Genomic DNA, 27,943 nt, shown 5'->3' with positions numbered 1-27,943 from the left:
TCAGACGGAGATCTCGTAGGTGGTGCCCCCGACGCCCGTCACCTTCTTCACCCCCCCACCCCCGGGCCTGTGGGCGGGACTCTGCGTGGATGGCGGGCCGGGATAGGCCGCTCCAGGCCTGTGGGCGGGACTCTGCATGGATGGTGGGCCGGGATAGGCCGCTCCGGGCCGGGTGGACACGCCCATCGGGTGAGAGGGGGAGGAGGGGGTGGAGCAGGGGGCCGAGGAACAGGAGAGGGGCTGGCCCCCGTTGGTCCGACTCAGAGGTTTGATCTGGAGCAGCTCATCCCTGAGTTCATGTGAAGAAAACACATGGAAAAAATGAATAATCGATCAGTCATTTGGTCAAATCCAAAATCCAAAATCAAATGTCACAAAATTTTGAAAAATTTCGATCACTTTTCTTTTCCCCAAAGCTCCAAGATGACATCCTCAAAAGTCTTCTTTTGTCCTGACAAACAGTTCACAACCCAAAGACAATCAGTTTACTGTCACAGAAGACTAAATATACTAGAACATGTTCACATTTAAGAAGCTGGAATGAGAGAATTGTATTTTTTTTCTTTAAAAAAAAATGTGTAAAGGATTAATTGATTAATTTTCTGTCGATTGACTAATCGATTCATCGACTAATCTTTGAAGCTTGACCGTTCAGGAGAATACGTTCATCTCACAATACGAGTTCATATGATAATGATATGGTGTAAGACTGGAGAATTATATTCATTGGTGAATAAGGGCTAATGTCCACCAGCAACGGAACGGCTGCGAACAGACCCACACTGGCTCATCTGTCAGACATATATATATATACATATCTGGGATCCGACCAAAATTCAAGGATTCAAGGATTCAAGATTTATTAAGTGTCCCAAAAGGGCAAATTGGATTGCAGGAAGCGTAGTACGAAGTACATACATAAAAACAAATAAGACAAAAAGAACATTGTAAAAGCAGTCTAGAGCAGCAGTTTAAAGTGCAACACAATAGTTAAAGTGCAAATGACACAATAGTTAAAGTGCAAATGACAACAGTAGCAACGATCTAAAGTGCACAGTAGAGATATAAAGTGCATAGTAGCAAAGTGCAGTTCACTCACAGCAGCACATTTATATCACAAGAAAGAGCTACAATGTATCATTGTATTAAAGCACAAGAGAAAAAAAAAGAGAAAAAACCTCAGTCCAGACCAAAGGGCAGACAAAGTATATAATACAGATATACTGTATTGTACCCCTAAGAATAAATAAAGATAAAAGAATAAAAGAATAAAAGGATAAAATAAATAAATAACAGCAACGGCAGATGGGGAGACATTACATTTGTACCCCAGCAGCGTTCAACGCTCTGATAGAGACAGGCACAAAGGAATTTCTGTACCTGTTCTTTTTAACTATGGGGGCACGAAGGCGGAGCCCGGAAGGAAGCAGCTCATATGGAACAGGTGCGTCATTTTTCCGTACCGGATGTATCGCTCATCTATTAACATTGGCGAGAGTCTGATCAGCAGTGTTACCGTAACGCATCTCGTGCACATTGGGTGTTACAAAGCTTTCTAGTGATGCCAGGCAGTGGCTACTAGATCACAATGTCAACATCAATTTAAAAATGTCATTACATAACGCTAATAATTGAATTTGGATGGAGAGCTTTGTCATTTTACTACAGCAGAATAACGTGGAGCTGATATCCTCACCATTCATATTTCTGACCCTGTACGTATTGTCACATTTTTGTATCGTGATATATTGCGTTTTTCTTTGTTACTATATATCGATCTCAAACTCTAATATCAGTTGATAAGTGTTTATTTATTGCATTTATTTTACTGGGCCCAACAACTACATGTAGGGCCAAACATCCTATCGCATTATTTTGAGGCTGAATGGTGATACTGTAGTGATCTCTCATATCACAATATCCATATATTTCACAAAGCCCTAGACCCAACTGGAATGAAAGTTTTGAAACCAGTAAAAATGGGAGTTTTGGCGGTGGGAAAGATGAGAACAAAATGGCCGACCACAACAACGTCACAAACACAGCAGTGAGAGACAACAAGCAGACAAAATGCCAAGAAGCCCACAGACGAGTGGAAGACAAGCAGAGGGAAACAAAGGAAGAACTTACAGGAAGTCTGGCAGGAGGAGGAAGGAAGAAGGGAGGAAGAGGAGGAGCAGGAGGAGGAGTCAGGCAGGCGGGCGGCGAGCAGCAGAGAGCTCGTCCTGACGGGTGTCACTCAAACTCATACTCACTTTGGCGCTTGCATCCCCCCCCCCTCCTCCTCCTCCTCCTCCTCCTCCTCCTCCTCCCACCACCGCGGCGTTGGCTCCAGCCGAGGCCGAGGCCTTTCGGACCAGCCGGTACTGCATCTCGGCGGCGGCGGCGCTGGAGTACGACAGCGACTTGCCCAGCGGGGGGGGGTGTGGCCCGCGGGGAGGGAGGGTGGTGGTGGGCGTGTCGGTGGAGCGGGTGCGGTAGGGGTAGCCGTGGTGGGGGGGGCGGGGGGTGGGGGGCGGCGAAGCGTGGCGGAGGGCGGGAGGTGGAGGACGAGGAGTGGTGGTGGTGGTGGTGGTGAGAGTGGTGGTGATGGTGCGGAGGAGGCGGGACTGAGGAGGAGGAGGAGGGGGTTGTGGGCTCGCCCAGCAGGGGGCGCTCCCTTTCAGGCGGCGGCGAGGAGGAGGACGAGGAGGAGCGGTGCAGGAAGGCGTGGTTGTGGTGGTTGGAGGGCCGGTGGTGGTGGTGTTGGTGGTGTTGGTGGTGGTGTTGGTGGTGGGGCGACTGGGACGTCTGCGACTGGAAGGGCGTGCGCGGCCTCCCGGGGGAGGCCTCAGGGGCCATGGCCAGGTCCAAGTCATCGCCTCCTGCCAGCAGGCTGTCGTACGACAGGCTGCCGTTGCGGGACGGGTGGTGGTGAGGCAGCGGCGGCGGCGTGTGATTGGCTAAGCTCTTGTAGCTGAGCGAGGGGGCGGTGGCCTCAGAGGTGTGGGCGACGCCCCCGGCCGCCGAGGTGTGGGTGGAGCTAGAGGAGTGCGTCGCGCCCCCAGACAACACGGCGGGGTCGGAGAAGGAAGGATAGGAGCGGCCACCCAGGGAGTAGCCGGGGATGCCCCCTCCTCCTCCTCCTCCTCCTCCTCCTCCACCTCCACCTCCACAGTCCCTCCCCCCGTCCCTCCTCTCTCCTCCTCCTCCTCCTCCTCCTCCTCCCCGCTCGGGCAGCGCGTCGCGGGCGTCCAAGCTGGGCTGCGAGCGGAAGCCTGGCTGCTGGCTGGCCTGCAGGAGCGAGGAGGTGGACGAGGAGTCCCTGGTGCTGCACACGCTCTCCCCTCGACTCAACTGCAGGAGGGGGGGGGGGGGGGGGGGGGATAAAGTTGTGTCAGTTGAGTGTTTCTTCCCCACACATATAACCATGGAGCATCGTCCCCCTCTAGTGGTGACACACTGACACATCACCTGAACTGCTTTTACTAGGACACAATTAGCAGACAGGACATTGTAAAGTGTGACAGGTAGGGGGCGTACACAGCCACACCTTCTTCAACATCAAATTCAACAACCTGCCTTCGACATGGGACATACAGGATTTCATTTTCCCATTGACGTGTGGTCAAATCTCACTACTAGAATACTACAAGGCGGCCGTGGGTTCTGCTGCGGTTCCGAGTTTTACTTGGTCAAACAAAGCGATTCAGCTTCAGAACCACAAGAGAACATAGAACATTTCACTCTTCTTTTTCTATTTTTTTGGTGGGGGGGAGAGGAATGTTCTATGGTCTCTTGTGATTCTGAAGCTGAATCTCTTGGTTTGTCCAAGTCAAACTCTTTGTAGGATTTGAGGAAACGTCTTCCTCAGGACTCATGGGTGGGAATGACATGGAGGTCATGGCCTCCGTTGGCCCTGGCTCCCTCATGGAGGTCATGGCCTCCGTTGGCCCTGGCTCCCTCATGGAGGTCATGGCCTCCGTTGGCCCTGGCTCCCTCATGGAGGTCATGGCCTCTGTTGGCCCTGGCTCCCTCATGGAGGTCATGGCCTCTGTTGGCCCTGGCTCCCTCATGGAGGTCATGGCCTCCGTTGGCCCTGGCTCCCTCATGGAGGTCATGGCCTCCGTTGGCCCTGGCTCCCTCATGGAGGTCATGGCCTCTGTTGGCCCTGGCTCCCTCATGGAGGTCATGGCCTCCGTTGGCCCTGGCTCCCTCATGGAGGTCATGGCCTCCGTTGGCCCTGGCTCCCTCATGGAGGTCATGGCCTCTGTTGGCCCTGGCTCCCTCATGGAGGTCATGGCCTCTGTTGGCCCTGGCTCCCTCATGGAGGTCATGGCCTCCGTTGGCCCTGGCTCCCTCATGGAGGTCATGGCCTCTGTTGGCCCTGGCTCCCTCATGGAGGTCATGGCCTCCGTTGGCCCTGGCTCCCTCTGGCCGTGACGCCCTGAGATCCCTAAGTAGCCGTTCACACCATTATGTCGAAGCAACGCTCAACCTACGCTGAACCCACAACTTTCATTTAGAGTTTCCCATTCATTTGCTCCATAGACATTTAGAAAAATAATTTTTAAGGATTTTTAAGAGTTCCTTTTTAAGAGTTTTAAGGCTGGAACCAAGCCAACCCGTGACCTACTGAATCCTGAGTGACCATAAAACATTTCAGTTGGAGCAAAAATAAACTAGAACGACCGCACCGTGGATTTATGCCTCCGCCATTAGTTCATTCTTGAGTCCAAATCGCCATTTGAGGCAAATTGGAAGAAATTCCGTCAAGGCGCTCCTGAGATGTTGCATTACAGAGCTTGGAAATTGGGTGTGTGAGGTCACAGTGACCTTGAACTTTGACCTTTACCCATCAAAATCTAATCAGGTCATCCTTGAGGCCAAGTCGATGTTTAAGGCAAATTTGATGAAATTCCGTCAAGGCGTTCCTCAGATATTGCGTTAAAAAACAAACTTTAGATTTTTCCCCCCTCTTTATTTGTTGTTTTTGCTCTGAAGGTATTGGGGGGTGTTGCTTCAACAAGCTAAAAGTGTTGTGATAGGCTGATGTCTAGAGCAGGGTTGTGATAGGCTGATGTCTAGAGCAGGGTTGTGATAGGCTGATGTCTACAGCAGGGGGCAGATTTTCACGCGTTTTATTAAGCCTAGATTATGGAGAAGCGTGCTTCGTTTATTTGTATGCCTCTTGATGTGGTATCGGAATTTTCTTGGGTATCGGATTTTCTTGGGTATCGTATCGAAGTTAGAAATTCTAGCATCACAACAACGTACTTTGTATGTTACCTGGCTTTGTCTATCGTGTGTGTGTGTGTGTGTGTGTTGGTGTGTGTGTGTACATTACCTGGTTGGCGTAGGCGTGTGTGAGTGCTGTGTGGTTCTTGCCGGGGCTGTAGGTAGGCCTGTACTTGTACATGGTGGGGGTGGGCGGGGCTTTGTTCAGTAGAATGCTCTCTGTTGGGTGGGGTGCGGCAGAAAATAGAAATCACAGTGAAATCAGCATCGAATAGTAACAATCTCACTTTTTATGGCAAAAGTTTAAGAAAAAGAACTGTCTGTTACATAGCCCACTTTCCCTCTGTTCAGTACTGTTACAAAGCCTTACCCTCTGTGTTCCCTCTGCTCAGTACTGTTACAAAGCCTTACTCTGTGTTCTCTCTGTTCAGTACTGTTACAAAGCTTTACCCTCTGTTCAGTACTGTTACAAAGCTTTACCCTCTGTGTTCCCTCTGCTCAGTACTGTTACAAAGCCTTACTCTGTGGTCCCTCTGTTCAGTACTGTTACAAAGCTTTACCCTCTGTGTTCCCTCTGTTCAGTACTGTTACAAAGCCTTACCCTCTGTGTTCCCTCTGCTCAGTACTGTTACAAAGCCTTACCCTCTGTGTTCCCTCTGCTCAGTACTGTTACAAAGCTTTACCCTCTGTGTTCCCTCTGTTCAGTACTGTTACAAAGCCTTACTCTGTGTTCTCTCTGTTCAGTACTGTTACAAAGCCTTACCCTCTGTGTTCCCTCTGCTCAGTACTGTTACAAAGCCTTACCCTCTGTGTTCCCTCTGCTCAGTACTGTTACAAAGCCTTACCCTCTGTGTTCCCTCTGCTCAGTACTGTTACAAAGCCTTACCCTCTGTGTTCCCTCTGTTCAGTACTGTTACAAAGCCTTACCCTCTGTGTTCCCTCTGCTCAGTACTGTTACAAAGCCTTACTCTCTGTGTTCCCTCTGTTCAGTACTGTTACAAAGCTTTACCCTCTGTGTTCTCTCTGTTCAGTACTGTTACAAAGCCTTACCCTCTGTGTTCTCTCTGCTCAGTACTGTTACAAAGCCTTACCCTCTGTGTTCCCTCTGCTCAGTACTGTTACAAAGCCTTACCCTCTGTGTTCTCTCTGTTCAGTACTGTTACAAAGCCTTACTCTGTGTTCTCTCTGTTCAGTACTGTTACAAAGCCTTAGCCTCTGTGTTCCCTCTGTTCAGTACTGTTACAAAGCCTTACCCTCTGTGTTCTCTCTGCTCAGTACTGTTACAAAGCCTTACCCTCTGTGTTCCCTCTGCTCAGTACTGTTACAAAGCCTTACCCTCTGTGTTCCCTCTGTTCAGTACTGTTACAAAGCCTTACCCTCTGTGTTCCCTCTGTTCAGTACTGTTACAAAGCCTTACCCTCTGTGTTCTCTCTGTTCAGTACTGTTACAAAGCCTTACTCTGTGTTCCCTCTGTTCAGTACTGTTACAAAGCCTTACCCTCTGTGTTCCCTCTGCTCAGTACTGTTACAAAGCCTTACCCTCTGTGTTCTCTCTGTTCAGTACTGTTACAAAGCCTTACTCTGTGTTCTCTCTGTTCAGTACTGTTACAAAGCCTTACCCTCTGTGTTCTCTCTGTTCAGTACTGTTACAAAGCCTTACTCTGTGTTTTCTCTGTTCAGTACTGTTACAAAGCCTTACCCTCTGTGTTCTCTCTGTTCAGTACTGTTACAAAGCCTTACCCTCTGTGTTCCCTCTGTTCAGTACTGTTACAAAGCCTTACCCTCTGTGTTCCCTCTGTTCAGTACTGTTACAAAGCCTTACCCTCTGTGTTCCCTCTGTTCAGTACTGTTACAAAGCCTTACCCTCTGTGTTCCCTCTGTTCAGTACTGTTACAAAGCCTTACCCTCTGTGTTCTCTCTGTTCAGTACTGTTACAAAGCCTTACCCTCTGTGTTCTCTCTGTTCAGTACTGTTACAAAGCCTTACTCTGTGTTCCCTCTGTTCAGTACTGTTACAAAGCCTTACCCTCTGTGTTCTCTCTGTTCAGTACTGTTACAAAGCCTTACCCTCTGTGTTCCCTCTGTTCAGTCCAGGGTACCGGAGCTCTGGTTTGGGGGGAGGAGGAGGCTCTGCATCACATGACTGGCTCTCCATCATCTCTAGGCTGGACTTGGACTGGAAGAGGACAGAGAGACAGGAAGAGAGGGGAGGGACAGAGAGTCAGGTTGACAGACAGGGGAGGCACAGGGAGGACAGAGAGACAGACAGGGGAGGCACAGGGAGGACAGAGAGACAGACAGGGGAGGCACAGGGAGGACAGAAAGACAGAGACATTGGACAGACGCATGTCATTCAATAAGCAGTGGCCCTGTGCTTGTGAAGTTAAATGTGGAAAACAGATCCCCCTCCTGAGAGAGAGTGAGTCCCTCGGGGTGGCTCCTCCCTCGAGGTGGCTCCTCCCTCGGGGTGGCTCCTCCCTCGAGGTGTCTCCTCCCTCAGGGTGTCTCCTCCCTCGGGGTGTCTCCTCCCTCGAGTTGGCTCCTCCCTCGGGGTGGCTCCTCCCTCGAGGTGACTCCTCCCTCGAGGTGGCTCCTCCCTCGAGGTGACTCCTCCCTCGAGGTGGCTCCTCCCTCGGGGTGGCTCCTCCCTCGAGGTGACTCCTCCCTCGAGGTGGCTCCTCCCTCGGGGTGGCTCCTCCCTCGAGGTGACTCCTCCCTCGGGGTGGCTCCTCCCTCGAGGTGGCTCCTCCCTCGGGGTGGCTCCTCCCTCGGGGTGGCTCCTCCCTCGAGGTGGCTCCTCCCTCGAGGTGGCTCCTCCCTCGGGGTGGCTCCTCCCTCGAGGTGGCTCCTCCCTCGAGGTGGCTCCTCCCTCGGGGTGGCTCCTCCCTCGAGGTGGCTCCTCCCTCGGGTTGGCTCCTCCCTCAGGGTGGCTCCTCTTACCCGGTGCAGCTCTGCCTGGATGCCGTTGTCCAGGATCTTGGCAGCCAGCTGGGCCTCAGTCAGCTGGGGCCTCAGAAAAGGAGGCTGCACACACACACTCTGCACACGCTTCTTCCTGCCCAGATACCTACAGGAAACACAGAGACAACATGCCTTCAGCGTGTGTATAGACAGGAAACAGGAAACAGAGACAACATGCCTTCAGCGTGTGTATAGACAGGAAACAGGAAACACAGAGACAACATGCCTTCAGCGTGTGTATAGACAGGAAACAGGAAACACAGAGACAACATCCCTTTCAGCTGTACTGAGCATTTATATCGGCTGGAGATATAAATCTTTGGCGGGGATACAACGCATTATTTTCCGCCCGTGTTCTTCTTCTACTCTCAATTTAATGTATTTGCCTCTCCTTTTCCGGTGTGAGTCAGTGATTCCCACAGGCTGAAATTCCACTTTAATTACTTTAAAATGTGACGAAAATGTGACAGAAAAAATAAAGAAAAGTGTCTGACGGAGGAGACGACTTTCACTGCAGCTGCTGGACCAGTGTCAGTGTCATGTGACCAAAGACAGCCAACTAGTTAACACACAACACACACAATTTATATATGCAATCATTTTGTTGAATTAAAATATACAATGCTGCTGCCCATTCAGGCGGTCATTTTGAGCTCACTGAATTTCCCTTAGTTCTAAGGCCTATTTTTGTGTGTGCCTATTTTCACATTTTGGTGTTTTGTCTTTTTTAAAGATATTTTAACACAATGAATGCATTAATTTCTCTCTTCTCTTGTGTAATGATCATGATAGATTATAGAGTTTGGGATATAGAGGTCAAAATGACCGCTTACGGCCGTTCTAGTGGTCATGGAATTCTGGCCCTTCTAGTGTTGGAAGGAGAAGAGTCAAACAAACAGAAAGAAAACAAGTGTACCTGGGTGCTTGTGAACTGCAGAGGACATGAGATACGTTCTTCCAACAGCCATTGGTGAAAGGATTGACGCCTCCTCTGAATTTCCCCGTTACCTAGAGAGACAGAAAGAGAGGGACAGAGACAAAGAGAGGGACAGACACAGGGAGAGAGGGACAGAGAAAGAGAGAGAGGGGGACAGAGACAGAAAGGGCCAGAGAAAGACATGGGCAGAGACAGAGAAAGGGACAGAGACAGAGACAGAGAGAGAGGGACAGAGAAAGACAGGGGCAGAGACAGAGAAAGGGACAGAGAGTGAGGGACAGAGAAAGACAGAGACAGAGAAAGACAGAGACAGAGAGGGACAGAGACAGACAGAGAGAGAGGGGGACAGACTAATTACTTGTAATGTTCATGCAGACTAAGATGTAATGTATGGACATTCAAAGTTGTTTTGCAGACAAGATTTTGATGTAATGATCCAGCCGTCTATTCGGCCTAAATCACAAAGTGCACAACACACGACTGAAATGGTAAAATAGCACAGTGGTTCTCAAATGGGGGTCCGGGGACCCCCAGGGGTCCGTGGCACTTTGCAAGGGGGTCCGCAAAAAGTTTTCAGGAAAATAGAAAATAAAAACTTTTTATTTTATTTTTTGCAAAAGCTTCATAGTTCAATGAAAATATGTTATGCTTTAAATCTAAAATGGTTCGTGGATTACATTCTAATCTAACAAACCTATCAATTTAAAAGTCAAGCACGTTACCGTGGAAACAATTAAGCTTAGCCCAAAATCACAAATCAGAATGAGGGGGTCCCCGGTATATTTTCTATCTTGTTAGGGGTCCTTGGCTGAAAAACATTTGAGAACCTCTGAAATAGCAGAAACAGAAACAAAACTAAAGAAGAGAGACTAAAGCTACAAAATAGTCTACAGCCTTTTAAAAATGTCTTTCCCTGGTTCGCTCGCACACATGCTTGTTTTGAAGGGGAGGAGAAGACAGAAAGTGTCTTACCTGTCTACCCTCACGCTGAGCAGAGTGTCTTACCTGTCTACCCTCACGCTGAGCAGAGTGTCTTACCTGTCTACCCTCATGCTGAGCAGAGTGTCTTACCTGTCTACCCTCATGCTGAGCAGAGTGTCTTACCTGTCTACCCTCATGCTGAGCAGAGTGTCTTACCTGTCTACCCTCATGCTGAGCAGAGTGTCTTACCTGTCTACCCTCATGCTGAGCAGAGTGTCTTACCTGTCTACCCTCATGCTGAGCAGAGTGTCTTACCTGTCTACCCTCATGCTGAGCAGAGTGTCTTACCTGTCTACCCTCATGCTGAGCAGAGTGTCTTACCAGTCTACCCTCATGCTGAGCAGAGTGTCTTACCTGTCTACCCTCATGCTGAGCAGAGTGTCTTACCTGTCTACCCTCATGCTGAGCAGAGTGTCTTACCTGTCTACCCTCACGCTGAGCAGAGTGTCTTACCTGTCTACCCTCATGCTGAGCAGAGTGTCTTACCTGTCTACCCTCATGCTGAGCAGAGTGTCTTACCTGTCTACCCTCACGCTGAGCAGAGTGTCTTACCTGTCTACCCTCACGCTGAGCAGAGTGTCATACCTGTCTACCCTCATGCTGAGCAGAGTGTCTTACCTGTCTACCCTCACGCTGAGCAGAGTGTCTTACCTGTCTACCCTCACGCTGAGCAGAGTGTCTTACCTGTCTACCCTCACGCTGAGCAGAGTGTCTTACCTGTCTACCCTCATGCTGAGCAGAGTGTCTTACCAGTCTACCCTCACGCTGAGCAGAGTGTCTTACCTGTCTACCCTCACGCTGAGCGGAGTGTCTTACCTGTCTACCCTCATGCTGAGCAGAGTGTCTTACCTGTCTACCCTCACGCTGAGCAGAGTGTCTTACCTGTCTACCCTCACGCTGAGCAGAGTGTCTTACCTGTCTACCCTCATGCTGAGCAGAGTGTCTTACCTGTCTACCCTCACGCTGAGCGGAGTGTCTTACCAGTCTACCCTCATGCTGAGCAGAGTGTCTTACCTGTCTACCCTCACGCTGAGCAGTGTCTTACCTGTCTACCCTCATGCTGAGCAGTGTCTTACCTGTCTACCCTCATGCTGAGCGGAGTGTCTTACCAGTCTACCCTCATGCTGAGCGGAGTGTCTTACCTGTCTACCCTCACGCTGAGCAGAGTGTCTTACCTGTCTACCCTCATGCTGAGCAGAGTGTCTTACCTGTCTACCCTCACGCTGAGCAGAGTGTCTTACCTGTCTACCCTCATGCTGAGCAGAGTGTCTTACCTGTCTACCCTCATGCTGAGCAGAGTGTCTTACCTGTCTACCCTCATGCTGAGCAGAGTGTCTTACCTGTCTACCCTCATGCTGAGCAGAGTGTCTTACCTGTCTACCCTCATGCTGAGCAGAGTGTCTTACCTGTCTACCCTCATGCTGAGCGGAGTGTCTTACCTGTCTACCCTCATGCTGAGCAGAGTGTCTTACCTGTCTACCCTCATGCTGAGCAGAGTGTCTTACCTGTCTACCCTCACGCTGAGCAGAGTGTCTTACCTGTCTACCCTCATGCTGAGCAGAGTGTCTTACCTGTCTACCCTCATGCTGAGCAGAGTGTCTTACCTGTCTACCCTCACGCTGAGCAGAGTGTCTTACCTGTCTACCCTCACGCTGAGCAGAGTGTCTTACCTGTCTACCCTCATGCTGAGCAGAGTGTCTTACCTGTCTACCCTCACGCTGAGCAGAGTGTCTTACCTGTCTACCCTCACGCTGAGCAGAGTGTCTTACCTGTCTACCCTCATGCTGAGCGGAGTGTCTTACCTGTCTACCCTCATGCTGAGCAGAGTGTCTTACCTGTCTACCCTCATGCTGAGCGGAGTGTCTTACCTGTCTACCCTCATGCTGAGCAGAGTGTCTTACCTGTCTACCCTCATGCTGAGCAGAGTGTCTTACCTGTCTACCCTCATGCTGAGCAGAGTGTCTTACCTGTCTACCCTCATGCTGAGCGGAGTGTCTTACCTGTCTACCCTCATGCTGAGCAGAGTGTCTTACCTGTCTACCCTCATGCTGAGCAGAGTGTCTTACCTGTCTACCCTCATGCTGAGCAGAGTGTCTTACCTGTCTACCCTCATGCTGAGCGGAGTGTCTTACCTGTCTACCCTCATGCTGAGCAGAGTGTCTTACCTGTCTACCCTCATGCTGAGCAGAGTGTCTTACCTGTCTACCCTCATGCTGAGCAGAGTGTCTTACCTGTCTACCCTCATGCTGAGCAGAGTGTCTTACCTGTCTACCCTCATGCTGAGCAGAGTGTCTTACCTGTCTACGCTCATGCTGAGCAGAGTGTCTTACCTGTCTACCCTCACGCTGAGCAGAGTGTCTTACCTGTCTACCCTCATGCTGAGCAGAGTGTCTTACCTGTTCGTTGGTAGTTCTGCCTCTGGCCACCAGGACTATGTGGAAGCCGGTGAGGCCGGCAACAGGGATGAAGAATAGTCCTGCAACACACATCACAGCCAGCCTGTAGGGGGCGCTGTTAAGGAATCTGAGGGCTGAGATGATGTACTTTCTTTTTGTTGTGGACTGAACACAGCACACAACCTTTTACTACCTGTTTTTACAGCCTCGCCCGCTCTGCAGCTCGCATACACAGCTCGGCTGCTGCGCGGTCTCACCTGCCCTATTGGTGCATGCGCAATGTCTCCCTCTCTCTCCCTCCCTCAGTCTCTCCATCCTCTCTCTCCCTCAGACTCTCTCTCTTGTGTGTGTGTCACACATCACAGATCTCACAATGCCTATGACATTATCAGTGATGTCATCAGTGACATCATCACTGAACTATAGCCTCGTGTGTGGGAGTTAATTTATGACATTACTGATGATGTTATCAGTGGGACAGACAGACAAACAGAGCCCTAGCTCCCATTGATATACTGATGATAATAATATAGATATATATTTACACATTTTTAAAACATGTTGAACACGACATGGTTGACAGTAAGTAAGTCTGCACAGCAAATAGAAGGGATCTTGTTGTTTCAAATTGGTCCTCAAGATGGCGCCACAACAGTTGTGTGATGTCAACAGAAATCTATTAATAGAATAGGGACATCTCAAAGATCTGCCGTCTCAAACGCAAACTGGCAAAGCCTCCAAACTTGCTGTGTGAAAGGACACGTGACGATAGCGTGTGTGAAAGGACATGTGACGATAGCGTGTGTGAAAGGACACGTGACGATAGCATGTGTGAAAGGACACGTGACGATAGCATGTGTGAAAGGACACGTGACGATAGCGTGTGTGAAAGGATACGTGACGATAGCGTGTGTGAAAGGACACGTGACGATAGCGTGTGTGAAAGGACACGTGACGATAGCGTGTGTGAAAGGATACGTGACGATGGCGTGCAGGCGCTCGATGCTCTGGCGGTGGTACAGGATGAAGAGGAGGCCGAAGCCGAACACAGCCATGATGTGGGCGGTCAGCGACAGCAGGAACAGGAAGAAGTAGCGGTAGTTCCTCCGGCCGATGCAGTTGTTCACCCACGGACAGTGGTGGTCAAAGTCCTACAGGGAAAAGACACAGGTCAGAGGAGACAGTGGAGGTCAAAGTCCTACAGAGAAAAGACACAGGTCAGAGGAGACAGTGGAGGTCAAAGTCCTACAGAGAAAAGACACAGGTCAGAGGAGACAGTGGAGGTCAAAGTCCTACAGGGAAAAGACACAGGTCAGAGGAGACAGTGGAGGTCAAAGTCCTACAGAGAAAAGACACAGGTCAGAGGAGACAGTGGAGGTCAAAGTCCTACAGGGAAAAGACACAGGTCAGAGGAGACAGTGGAGGTCAAAGTCCTACAGAGAAAAGACACAGGTCAGAGGAGACAGTGGAGGTCAAAGTCCTACAGGGAAAAGACACAGGTCAGAGGAGACAGTGGAGGTCAAAGTCCTACAGGGAAAAGACACAGGTCAGAGGAGACAGTGGAGGTCAAAGTCCTACAGAGAAAAGACACAGGTCAGAGGAGACAGTGGAGGTCAAAGTCCTACAGTGAAAAGACACAGGTCAGAGGAGACAGTGGAGGTCAAAGTCCTACAGTGAAAAGACACAGGTCAGAGGAGACAGTGGAGGTCAAAGTCCTACAGGGAAAAGACACAGGTCAGAGGAGACAGTGGAGGTCAAAGTCCTACAGAGAAAAGACACAGGTCAGAGGAGACAGTGGAGGTCAAAGTCCTACAGAGAAAAGACACAGGTCAGAGGAGACAGTGGTGGTCAAAGTCCTACAGTGAAAAGACACAGGTCAGAGGAGACAGTGGAGGTCAAAGTCCTACAGGGAAAAGACACAGGTCAGAGGAGACAGTGGTGGTCAAAGTCCTACAGGGAAAAGACACAGGTCAGAGGAGACAGTGGAGGTCAAAGTCCTACAGAGAAAAGACACAGGTCAGAGGAGACAGTGGAGGTCAAAGTCCTACAGGGAAAAGACACAGGTCAGAGGAGACAGTGGAGGTCAAAGTCCTACAGAGAAAAGACACAGGTCAGAGGAGACAGTGGAGGTCAAAGTCCTACAGGGAAAAGACACAGGTCAGAGGAGACAGTGGAGGTCAAAGTCCTACAGGGAAAAGACACAGGTCAGAGGAGACAGTGGAGGTCAAAGTCCTACAGAGAAAAGACACAGGTCAGAGGAGACAGTGGAGGTCAAAGTCCTACAGAGAAAAGACACAGGTCAGAGGAGACAGTGGTGGTCAAAGTCCTACAGTGAAAAGACACAGGTCAGAGGAGACAGTGGAGGTCAAAGTCCTACAGGGAAAAGACACAGGTCAGAGGAGACAGTGGTGGTCAAAGTCCTACAGGGAAAAGACACAGGTCAGAGGAGACAGTGGAGGTCAAAGTCCTACAGAGAAAAGACACAGGTCAGAGGAGACAGTGGAGGTCAAAGTCCTACAGAGAAAAGACACAGGTCAGAGGAGACAGTGGAGGTCAAAGTCCTACAGGGAAAAGACACAGGTCAGAGGAGACAGTGGAGGTCAAAGTCCTACAGGGAAAAGACACAGGTCAGAGGAGACAGTGGAGGTCAAAGTCCTACAGAGAAAAGACACAGGTCAGAGGAGACAGTGGAGGTCAAAGTCCTACAGTGAAAAGACACAGGTCAGAGGAGACAATGGAGGTCAAAGTCCTACAGTGAAAAGACACAGGTCAGAGGAGACAGTGGAGGTCAAAGTCCTACAGGGAAAAGACACAGGTCAGAGGAGACAGTGGAGGTCAAAGTCCTACAGGGAAAAGACACAGGTCAGAGGAGACAGTGGAGGTCAAAGTCCTACAGGGAAAAGACACAGGTCAGAGGAGACAGTGGAGGTCAAAGTCCTACAGAGAAAAGACACAGGTCAGAGGAGACAGTGGAGGTCAAAGTCCTACAGGGAAAAGACACAGGTCAGAGGAGACAGTGGAGGTCAAAGTCCTACAGAGAAAAGTCACAGGTCAGAGGAGACAGTGGAGGTCAAAGTCCTACAGAGAAAAGACACAGGTCAGAGGAGACAGTGGTGGTCAAAGTCCTACAGAGAAAAGACACAGGTCAGAGGAAACAGTGGTGGTCAAAGTGCTAGAGAGAAAAGACACAGGTCAGAGGAGACAGTGGTGGTCAAAGTCCTACAGAGAAAAGACACAGGTCAGAGGAGACAGTGGTGGTCAAAGTCCTACAGGGAAAAGACACAGGTCAGAGGAGACAGTGGTGGTCAAAGTGCTACAGTGAAAAGACACAGGTCAGAGGAGACAGTGGTGGTCAAAGTGCTAGAGAGAAAAGACACAGGTCAGAGGAGACAGTGGAGGTCAAAGTCCTACAGAGAAAAGACACAGGTCAGAGGAGAGAGTGGAGGTCAAAGTCCTACAGGGAAAAGACACAGGTCAGAGGAGACAGTGGAGGTCAAAGTCCTACAGGGAAAAGACACAGGTCAGAGGAGACAGTGGAGGTCAAAGTCCTACAGGGAAAAGACACAGGTCAGAGGAGACAGTGGAGGTCAAAGTGCTAGAGAGAAAAGACACAGGTCAGAGGAGACAGTGGAGGTCAAAGTCCTACAGGGAAAAGACACAGGTCAGAGGAGACAGTGGAGGTCAAAGTCCTACAGGGAAAAGACACAGGTCAGAGGAGACAGTGGAGGTCAAAGTGCTAGAGAGAAAAGACACAGGTCAGAGGAGACAGTGGAGGTCAAAGTGCTAGAGAGAAAAGACACAGGTCAGAGGAGACAGTGGAGGTCAAAGTCCTACAGTGAAAAGACACAGGTCAGAGGAGACAGTGGAGGTCAAAGTGCTAGAGAGAAAAGACACAGGTCAGAGGAGACAGTGGAGGTCAAAGTGCTAGAGAGAAAAGACACAGGTCAGAGGAGACAGTGGAGGTCAAAGTGCTAGAGAGAAAAGACACAGGTCAGAGGAGACAGTGGAGGTCAAAGTCCTACAGGGAAAAGACACAGGTCAGAGGAGACAGCGGAGGTCAAAGTCCTACAGGGAAAAGACACAGGTCAGAGGAGACAGTGGAGGTCAAAGTCCTACAGAGAAAAGTCACAGGTCAGAGGAGACAGTGGAGGTCAAAGTCCTACAGAGAAAAGACACAGGTCAGAGGAGACAGTGGTGGTCAAAGTCCTACAGAGAAAAGACACAGGTCAGAGGAAACAGTGGTGGTCAAAGTGCTAGAGAGAAAAGACACAGGTCAGAGGAGACAGTGGTGGTCAAAGTCCTACAGAGAAAAGACACAGGTCAGAGGAGACAGTGGTGGTCAAAGTCCTACAGGGAAAAGACACAGGTCAGAGGAGACAGTGGTGGTCAAAGTGCTACAGTGAAAAGACACAGGTCAGAGGAGACAGTGGTGGTCAAAGTGCTAGAGAGAAAAGACACAGGTCAGAGGAGACAGTGGAGGTCAAAGTCCTACAGAGAAAAGACACAGGTCAGAGGAGAGAGTGGAGGTCAAAGTCCTACAGGGAAAAGACACAGGTCAGAGGAGACAGTGGAGGTCAAAGTCCTACAGGGAAAAGACACAGGTCAGAGGAGACAGTGGAGGTCAAAGTCCTACAGGGAAAAGACACAGGTCAGAGGAGACAGTGGAGGTCAAAGTGCTAGAGAGAAAAGACACAGGTCAGAGGAGACAGTGGAGGTCAAAGTCCTACAGGGAAAAGACACAGGTCAGAGGAGACAGTGGAGGTCAAAGTCCTACAGGGAAAAGACACAGGTCAGAGGAGACAGTGGAGGTCAAAGTGCTAGAGAGAAAAGACACAGGTCAGAGGAGACAGTGGAGGTCAAAGTGCTAGAGAGAAAAGACACAGGTCAGAGGAGACAGTGGAGGTCAAAGTCCTACAGTGAAAAGACACAGGTCAGAGGAGACAGTGGAGGTCAAAGTGCTAGAGAGAAAAGACACAGGTCAGAGGAGACAGTGGAGGTCAAAGTGCTAGAGAGAAAAGACACAGGTCAGAGGAGACAGTGGAGGTCAAAGTCCTACAGGGAAAAGACACAGGTCAGAGGAGACAGTGGAGGTCAAAGTGCTAGAGAGAAAAGACACAGGTCAGAGGAGACAGTGGAGGTCAAAGTCCTACAGGGAAAAGACACAGGTCAGAGGAGACAGCGGAGGTCAAAGTCCTACAGGGAAAAGACACAGGTCAGAGGAGACAGTGGAGGTCAAAGTCCTACAGAGAAAAGACACAGGTCAGAGGAGACAGTGGAGGTCAAAGTCCTACAGGGAAAAGACACAGGTCAGAGGAGACAGTGGAGGTCAAAGTGCTAGAGAGAAAAGACACAGGTCAGAGGAGACAGTGGAGGTCAAAGTCCTACAGGGAAAAGACACAGGTCAGAGGAGACAGTGGAGGTCAAAGTGCTAGAGAGAAAAGACACAGGTCAGAGGAGACAGTGGAGGTCAAAGTCCTACAGGGAAAAGACACAGGTCAGAGGAGACAGTGGAGGTCAAAGTGCTACAGAGAAAAGACACAGGTCAGAGGAGACAGTGGAGGTCAAAGTGCTAGAGAGAAAAGACACAGGTCAGAGGAGACAGTGGAGGTCAAAGTGCTAGAGAGAAAAGACACAGGTCAGAGGAGACAGTGGAGGTCAAAGTCCTACAGGGAAAAGACACAGGTCAGAGGAGACAGCGGAGGTCAAAGTCCTACAGGGAAAAGACACAGGTCAGAGGAGACAGTGGAGGTCAAAGTGCTAGAGAGAAAAGACACAGGTCAGAGGAGACAGTGGAGGTCAAAGTCCTACAGGGAAAAGACACAGGTCAGAGGAGACAGTGGAGGTCAAAGTGCTAGAGAGAAAAGACACAGGTCAGAGGAGACAGTGGAGGTCAAAGTGCTAGAGAGAAAAGACACAGGTCAGAGGAGACAGTGGAATGCTGGTCAAAACATTAAAAGCAACACCAACTAATCTGACTTAAGAATATTTTTTATATATAAAAATATATATTTATATAAATATATATTTCTTTAGGCTTTTCCTTCATTTCATTCCACAAATGTAACAAGCAAACAGACATTACTGTACACAGTTCACAATAGAAAAGCCAAGAAGACTCTGAGAACAGTTCACAATTATATATATATATTAGGGATGCACCGATTGCCATTTTCTTGGCCGATTCCGATTTCCGATTTTTGAATAGTCTGACTTGCCGATACCGATTTTTGCCGATTCCGATTTTTTTTTCTAAAAACAACAATTGACAGCTTACACAAACGTTTTTGTAACTTTGTTTAAAAATTAAGATTCATAGAACAATTCTTACATCTAATGGGGATCCAAATAAACAAATAAACAATTCTTATCATTTGCATGAAGTAGGACCTTCTCACTCAAACACATCTCAAAATAAAAGTGTTCCAGGTTAGGCTACTGGACAGAGCTTTTTTGTGCAAATACAATGAATACAAAAATTAAATTAAATCCAATAGCCTATATCCCACAGCTATCATGCTTTTACTTTTCCAAAAGAAAACAGGTGCAACAGAACATCAAAATGATCCATGGACAAGGAGTTTATAGACTGGCTCCAGACCAGTCCTCTTGAGTAGAGGGGAAATGAGTTTATGAGTTACAGTAACGATCTTCAGTCTGAATATCAGGCGGAGTTTACACACAGTCCGAAGTTTGGTATGCGTATTTTTATCTGCCATCCGAAAAAATATCGTCACGCACAGAAAACGTTGCACACTTGTGAGTCCGATGCATTTTTATTATTATGTCCGTCGTTCTCATGTCGTTCTATTTGCAATACGAAACAAATAGTCTCTCCTGTATCCACGTTACAACATGACTGACAGGCTGAGGCAGCAGCGCTGATGTGGAATGGAAAAGCAGGTCGGGGAATGGTTATCATACTGGACACAATGCTCGCGTTCACCTCGCCAAGCCGGCTGTGCGCGGTGGCGGGTTGCTGGAGCACCGCTTCCCGGGGAGAGAGAGCAGAGAGAGAGAGGGGCCAGTGAGGTGAAGCGAGCCGCTCAGACTGGACTCCAGCCGAGCGGGACTCGGCCGCATCTCTGTCTCCACGGCTTATTTTCGACTTGCATGTGTGACAAACTGCGAGCTTTGTCTACTTCACTGACGGTGAAAAAAATCCACAACGAGGAAGGTATGCTGGCGTGTGTGGTGTGGTGGCTGGGTGCCTGTCTCGGTGCTTTGAGGTGCGCGCACGTCATGTGAAAATCGGCTCACAGAATCGGCTATTTAGAGTGACCGGAACAGATCACCGATCGAGGCCGATCACGTGAAAATCGTCCATTTCCGGTCACGTGCCGATCGATCGGTGCATCCCTAATATATATATATATTATATAGCAACACACATTTCCATGAGTAATATGTCCACACAGTTGTCACACACAGAGCAATGTGTGTGTGTGTGTGTGTGTGTGTGTGTGTGTGTGTGTGTGTGTGTACCTCCACACAGTTGTCACAAACTGAGCAGTGTGTGTGTGTGTGTGTACCTCCACACAGTTGTCACACACTGAGCAGTGTGTGTGTGTGTGTGTGTGTGTGTGTGTGCCTCCACACAGTTGTCACACACTGAGCAGTGTGTGTGTGTGTGTGTGTGTGTGTGTGTGTGTGTGTGTGTATGTGTGTGTGTGTACCTCCACACAGTTGTCACACACTGAGCAGTGGGAGCAGCGAGGAGGTCTGTAGAAGCGGCAGGTGGAGCACCACTTCATCCTGACCTGGATCCCTCTGATCTCCACCGTCTTATAGAGCGGGGCGCGGAAATCATCTTCCTTATCCTCGTCCTCCTCCGCTACACACACACACACACACACACACACACACAACACACTCATGATCAAACACACATTCTAACATGCATAGTGATTTCAGGGTTTTTGCTGGACCTTTGGGGGTGACTACAGCATGATCAGTCCGTGTAAAAAGTGAGTGAAGTAGTATGCAGTCAGAGGTCAGAGGTCAGTCCTGAACTCAAATACATCAGTCTGTCTGCAGGCTCCTCCCCTTACAAAACACAGCATTCCAGCATATTTTAGAATCTGAAGTGTAAAATGGATCTCATCGCTCTATAATGCGTCTATATGCGCACATCATGTCTGTCATTTGGCGATGCAGAGCTGTGTACTACTCACCCTGATAGACAGTCCGTCTCCCGTTGTGAAAACGTTTGTAAAAAAATATATAAAATTACACAATTTCTCCAAACTGTCTTGCGTTGTAACGGTAAAGAGTAACTTGATAGTTTTCAATAGGGATGCAGATATATCGGCAATCATATCGGTATCGGCAGATGTTAGTCATTTTTTAACATATCGCCATCGGTCCGATGTTGCAATGTTAATATCGGTTATCGGCATCAGCCAAAATGTTCCCATTGAGAGGAAACATTGTGATAAATCTATGATTTATGGGCTTTTCCAAATGTTTTGGAAATAAAGAAATGCATTACTTTTTCAAATGCACAGTGTTCACATGTGTTTTTCAGTATGTGCAAAATGTTATTATCATAGAAATGTGTTTTTATACAGATCATATCGACATCGGTAAACATTGGTTATCGGCCATACCAGCAATGATATCGGTTATCGGTATTGGCCAAAATGTTCACATCGGTGCGTCCCTAGTTTTCAATCATGGATTAATGCTGTTCAACAACGCTCAACAAACAGTGCAGATTGTCAGATTTCAAAGTGGGCCGCTTAGGGACCCCTGTGGGACCCCTATGTAAACGTGGCTCGAGTTTTAGAGGCGGTCATCAAAGTGAATAAAGCAGAGAAAGTCTCAAGGATGATGTGACATGAATTGCATGCACACACACACACACACACACACCTACACCAGGGATTCCGCTAGACATTTTCTCAGACGACCAGTGCAGCCGGTAACGTTCCAGAATTCCGGCCCTATCGAATATTTACCGGCCACTATAAAAAAAAAGAATGTTATAAAATAATTGTTTCCTAAATAAACAAATCAATTTATTTCTCTATAGTCTATTCTTTATAGCCTCTATAGTCGTAGTCGATCATATTTATTCCAGTGTTGTCATTAAGAGACCGATTTCGCAGCAAGAATATTTAATTGGTCGGCACATCGTTCTCGGTATTGGACGCTTTCGTTATTGAAACAGACAAGATGCATGCATGCTCCTACTGTAGCCTATCTATCTGCATTTGCAGACACTCATGAACCAATATCTTCTGGACATTGCCTTGATGAAAAAACAACGTAGCGTTAGCTAAAAGTAATAAGTGCGATAGTGTCAGTGCAGCGCACAACTTGAATCTCCAGCAATAGGCTACGCACCTTATCGCTCCCACTCCACACCTGGCGGCACCTGCGTCAGCTCTCCTGCACTCGTATTCGGCTTCCATGTGGCTTTATTTGTGGTAAGCATTTTGATTCATCGCCTCATCATACGAGCGTCGTGCAACAAGCACGAGCCATTGATTGATTGATTGATTCGGCCGACGTAGATAAAAAGGCTTTTTACCTCCTCTAAATTGACAGCCTACGTCGGGTCGCTTTCGCTTTTGACGGCGGCAGGCACGCTTGTGTTTATTCCCTGCCGTCTTGCTGGCCTCGGCTGAAGTAGGCTACTTGTTGCATGATCTCGATTAAAAAAAGAACTGGCCTAGCAAGGGATGTCTGTTATGACATTTCGGTTTCCTCCTGTGTGTTTCCTCACAGCGGGTCCAGCGCTGGCCGGTGGGACTGATGCTGCTTGTACGGCGCTCTACAGTAAAGAAAGCGTCTGCTATATTTTTCTTTTTCACCAACACTCAACATACAGGGGGCGGAAAACATATGATGTAATAAATCTCTATTTAAGTCGTAGCTTATTGGCAACATCACTTAGGTTATAGGCCACACAATATTAGGCCATTTTATATAAGGAATTTATTTATCTGGCGTATTTTCAGCCGGCCAATTGAGCCGACGACCTCTTAACTCATTGAGTGCCAAGGACGTCGATCGACGTCAAAGTAAATAGTGACGTAGAGTGCCAAGGACGTCGATCGACGTCAAATGCGTTTTTTGACGGTGGGACGTGGATCAAAGCCTCCTGCATCTCCTGTACAAATATTGTAGCTATTGAAGGTGTATAACCTATTTTACGGACTCATTAGGTGGCGACAGTGCTCTCCAGATTAGAGAAAGGTCCGGAAAACAGCAGGAAAAAGCCCCGTGATCAAAAAGAAACCGCTCATGCTGCAATCAGAGCCATATAGATGGCTCTGGCTGCAGCTGAAGTTGGCTGCGAACAGCAGTCAATCCGCTCCCACAACTGAGCCTCTCTGTCTCTGCAGAAAGGCAGCACCCGACGCCGAAGGGCCAAACCTTTCCCTGCAGTCCGGTTTGGCTTTTCCGTGTCGCGCTGGGAGCCGGCGCACAAAAAACGGAGCGCTCCGAAAATAGACTGGGTGCGTGAGGCTGTGTGTTAGTGTGGGGAGGAGTTTGCAGCTGAGGGGGGGAGAGGGGGGTGGGGCACGCAGGCACCACACAACTACACCACGTCACTACATCAGAAAATATTATCTTCAGACTCAGTGAATGTGCTTGAAATGCTGCATTTCACAAAAGGCGGAATATCTCAGCTTCTAATTTGAAACGTGTCTTTTTGCTCAAAACAGCCTATCTTCTCCGGCTCATAACTAAAGAACGGAAAATGGTATCAATAAACTTTTTTTTGCAGATGATAGAAGAGAGTCCCATCGTTCTTTGTGCGTGTTCGGTGTTTACATTGTAATATCACACAATATTCTGTGGGCCTCGAGAAATCACTGAAAACGCTCTGAAACTCTGGCACTGGGAGCGTCCGTTCTCCAAAAGTGGCTGGCACTCAATGAGTTAATTTACCGGCCCACGGGAACAAATACCGGCTAAAAGCCGGCTAACGGAATCCCTGACCCACACACACACACACACACACACACACACACACACACACACACACACACACACACACACACACACACACACACACACACACACACACACACACACACACACGTCCTCCTCACCTCTGGGGAAGATGCCAGGGTCCATGAAGGTGGCCATACTGAAGTTGGCCAGAACGAAGAGGAAGATGATTCCGTTGTAGACGGGCACGGCCACTGAGAAGCGCTCTGACAGCCACGGACAGCTGCAACACAACACAGCACCACTCTGATTACTGGATTAGGATTAGATTCAAGATTATATTATTATTATTATTATTCGTTTTTTTTATTATATATTATTAAAGTTTATATGACGACACATGTTGAACTGTGGTCAAGGTGTTCCTGAGATATCGTGTTAACTAGCTAGGAAATGAAATGGCGTTTGTGAGTTGTCACAGTGACCTTAAACTTTGACCTTTGCCCACCAAAAATCTAATCAGTTTATCCTCGAGTCCAAGTGGACATTTGAGCCAAATGTGACGAAGATTCAGTCAAGGTGTTCCTGACAACAAACTAACTCTTATTATTATTATTATTATATTATTATTATTATTATAACAGGCCAATATTGGCAATGGGAAGTCAGAGAGAACGTTTGAATGGCTGCAGAGAGAGAGAGAGAGAGAGAGAGAGAGAGAGAGAGAGACAGACAGAGAAAGAGAGAGAGAGAGAGAGAGAGAGAGAGAGAGAGAAAGAGAGAGAGAGAGAGAGAGAGAGACAGAGAAAGAGAGAGAGAGAGAGAGAGAGAGAGAGAGAGAGAGAGAGAGAGAGAGAGACAGAGAAAGAGAGAGAGAGAGAGAGAGAGAGAGAGAGAGAGAGAGAGAGAGAGAGAGAGTGACTATGAGGGTCTTTTTCTCAGGGTGACAGATGTTGGCCTATTTTTCTCTTCTCTAATCTGAATCACAGAGCCCCCCCACACACACTTCACCCCCCCCCCCCCCCCCCCCCCCACACACACACATACACACACAAACACACACTTCACCCCACACACACACACACTTCACCACACACACACACTTCACCACACACACACACACACACGTCACACACTTCACCACACACACACACACCCACACTTCACCACACACACACACTTCACCGCACAGGCTGCCATTGACTTTCCTCAGATATATGCAAGCACACAGGACTTATCAATCTCAATTTCTCACATTCATAAACTGCACACACACACTCGCTCACACACACTCGCTCACACACACACACACACGTACACTCCGGTGGGCCTCGTTCACACGCACACAGACTGAGGTGCAGTCAGATCTCACACTGTTGACAGGTAAGAAGGTTCTGATGTAGAAAAGCTGCCCCTCACTAGGGCTAGGCAATTAACTAAAAAAATATATCAAAACCCACATTTAGAACCTCTAACCGACTTAATCTTGCTCATGTCAATTAATTAATTAGTTAATTGATTAATGTTAATTGGGTTAATACTTCCCCCAATGTGTGCATTCATGAGCTGTCCCCTTAAAAAAGACGTGGTGTTCAGTCACGTGCCTCGCTCGGCCCCGCCCATCTACAGAACAGTCTGCATTCAGGTGTCACTCAAAGCCCCGCCCATCTACAGTAACAGTCTGCGTTCAGGTGTCACTCAAAGCCCCGCCCATCTACAGAACAGTCTGCATTCAGGTGTCACTCAAAGCCCCGCCCATCTACAGAACAGTCTGCGTTCAGGTGTCACTCAAAGCCCCGCCCATCTACAGAACAGTCTGCATTCAGGTGTCACTCAAAGCCCCGCCCATCTACAGAACAGTCTGCGTTCAGGTGTCACTCAAAGCCCCGCCCATCTACAGTAACAGTCTCCGTTCAGGTGTCACTCAAAGCCCCGCCCATCTACAGAACAGTCTCCGTTCAGGTGTCACTCAAAGCCCCGCCCATCTACAGAACAGTCTGCGTTCAGGTGTCACTCAAAGCCCCGCCCATCTACAGTAACAGTCTCCGTTCAGGTGTCACTCAAAGCCCCGCCCATCTACAGAACAGTCTGCGTTCAGGTGTCACTCAAAGCCCCGCCCATCTACAGAACAGTCTGCGTTCAGGTGTCACTCAAAGCCCCGCCCATCTACAGAACAGTCTGCGTTCAGGTGTCACTCAAAGCCCCGCCCATCTACAGAACAGTCTGCGTTCAGGTGTCACTCAAAGCCCCGCCCATCTACAGTAACAGTCTGCGTTCAGGTGTCACTCAAAGCCGAGCTGTCAGCCTGGAGGATGACACGCGCCAACACACCAGTACAGACCTTGTCAGAGTGTTTAAAAAAAAGGTAATAAAATAAATGTCATGCATTGAATGTTTATTTGTATAGGGACAGATACATAAACATAGAACATTTACAGGAAACAGTCTTATGTCATAATATGATAACATAACAAAACGCATCATTCGGACAGGGAAGTGAACAGCTGTTCTGCTCGAGAGCGGCTGGTCCAACTACAGATCGTTTATTTTTTCTGTATACGAACATCCACGGAGAACAAGCGTTAATGAGCCATACCAGCTGGTGGGGGCGGAGTTTCTGCAGGCAGACAAACATGGATTTCTCGATGGAGAAAACGTCTAGAGAAAGTAAGTACTGTCAATCTGCATATTACCAAGATTATAATGATACAAAGGGGGGTTGAAATCGGGAAAGCCTTCCTTTAATTGTAATTAGGGCCGTTGGAATGATTTTAGATATTCGAATATAATTAGATTTGAATATTATCACAAAATAAAGAAGATGAATTAAAGTGAAGCAATTCAGCCTTCTTGTGTGCGGTGACTCAGATAGATAGTTTCAGTACCTGAATAGCCTGAACCAGAACTCAACTCGCCCGGCCACACCCCTTTATGCTGATTTTACCTAGCGCTCACACTATTATTCCGGTTTTCTTTGACCATGCAGACAGATTTTCATGCAAATCAAAAATGTGTCGAGAGATTAGCGCTGCGAACGCTCCCAATGGAGTACAATTTAGGTGTGAGTGTGAGCGTGTGTGTGTGTGTGTGTGTGTGTGTGTGTGCCAGAGATGGGGACTCGAGTCTGTGACTCGATTGCACTTAAGTGGCACATGCAGAGACTTGAGATGTGAAACTCCCCCCAGTCACTTACGTGAAGCAGAAGAAGAGTGTGGTGGATCCGACCAGGAAGAAGGTGGCGGCCGACACGGGCACGTAGCGGGAGGGTCTGAGGGGCCGTGTGGGCGGGGCCACGGCGTGGGGGAGGGGCGACGAGGACGACCCGGCCCCACCCCCACTCTTACTGCTGCTGCCAGGCATCGCTTCCCGTCTGCGTGTCAGCCAATCGCCTCTGTGGAGGGGCGGCGTCCTCTCTGCGTGTCAGCCAATCACCTCTGTGGAGGGGCGGCCTCTCAGGAGGTGCTCAGTGGGTCAGACGTGCGACGGGTAAGACGAGAGCTGGCTTCGTCGTCTTGGGGCGGATCGGCATCGTCGTGAGAACGAGGAGAAGATGCGCGCACACGGTTTTGCTTAGGTTCAAGTCCAAACCCAGTTCAACTCTCAATCCTGCTCTTCTGTGTGTGTGTGTGTGTGTGTGTGTGTGTGTGTGTGTGTGTGTGTGAGAGAGAGAGAGAGAGAGAGATTGACAAAAAAAAGGTAGTGTCTGGGTATCTCTGATGAGGGGATCTCTCCACTATTCCACCCTCCTTTGGTTCATCGCAAACACCAGCCAGTTCAAAATGAGAATTCTTCAGGCTCAGTTGCCACAAAAGTAAAGTAAATCTCTTTGTCTGACTGTTAAAAGAGGAGGAGGTACAGCTGGGTCAATAAAGGCTTCATAAGAGAGTAGTGCAATTAATAAAAAAAAAAGAACATGGCTCTTTTTTTGGTGTGGTTAAAGGAAAAAACTGTATTTGAACCCTCCTGGAAAAAAGATATAATAATACTAATAATTTCCTTGTATATGTGTATATATTTAAACAATGATTATGAGCGGTTTGGTGCTGTGAAAATGATGGGACGTGAGACGGATCCAACTTATTAACTCATCTGTCATACATTCTGCTTCCAACACCAACACACTTGACAGAGATAGTGGGGTTGTGTCTAATTGTGTTGATTAGAGGTTGGCTTTGATTGGCTAATTGGCTGAACGGTTTGATTGGCCCGGTCTTCCAAACGAGAGTTGGGTGACTGAGGTACGAGAGGTGAAGAGAGGTAGACTTGTCAAGAGAGAGGGCGAGAAACGAGGAGAGAGCAGAACGAGAGAGTGGTGAGAAGTGCAAATCAAGACCAAAAACAGAAGAAGAAAATAAAGTTTGAACTTAACGATGGATCACTTTTATAGATAGTGTTGGAGCATGGTCTTCCAGGGGCCAGGTATTTGATTCAGAAACCCAGATATCTGCTTTAGCAGCCTATGAAAAGTTGTAGTTTTTTATTTTAAGTCCAGGGCTCGTATTAGAAACTGCAGTCTGTAAGCCGGCCTGCTTTTCCTGTGTCGGGGCATGC

General features: G+C 48.6%; 1 protein-coding gene across 1 annotated transcript; it reads right to left on the bottom strand.

Annotated features, from left to right (window-relative positions):
* On the bottom strand, nucleotides 1-26,810 carry LOC310793532 (palmitoyltransferase ZDHHC5-A-like; the record flags this gene model as incomplete). Its single annotated transcript, XM_083655336.1, is given in 13 exon segments — nucleotides 1-289; nucleotides 2,256-2,290; nucleotides 2,292-2,501; nucleotides 2,503-3,336; nucleotides 5,327-5,436; nucleotides 7,283-7,391; nucleotides 8,171-8,282; nucleotides 9,093-9,184; nucleotides 12,491-12,593; nucleotides 13,469-13,641; nucleotides 20,164-20,321; nucleotides 23,554-23,675; nucleotides 26,586-26,810. Coding segments are annotated over 13 exon segments (2,514 nt in total). The 5' UTR covers nucleotides 26,753-26,810.
* Nucleotides 26,811-27,943: the final 1,133 nt, after the last annotated feature.

This window comes from Poromitra crassiceps (genome assembly GCF_964638095.1).
Source record: "Poromitra crassiceps genome assembly, chromosome: 19".
In the NCBI taxonomy this organism is placed as follows: domain Eukaryota; kingdom Metazoa; phylum Chordata; class Actinopteri; order Beryciformes; family Melamphaidae; genus Poromitra; species Poromitra crassiceps.
Note: the sequence above shows the minus strand (reverse complement) of the source record. Positions and strands in the feature narration are given on the sequence as shown.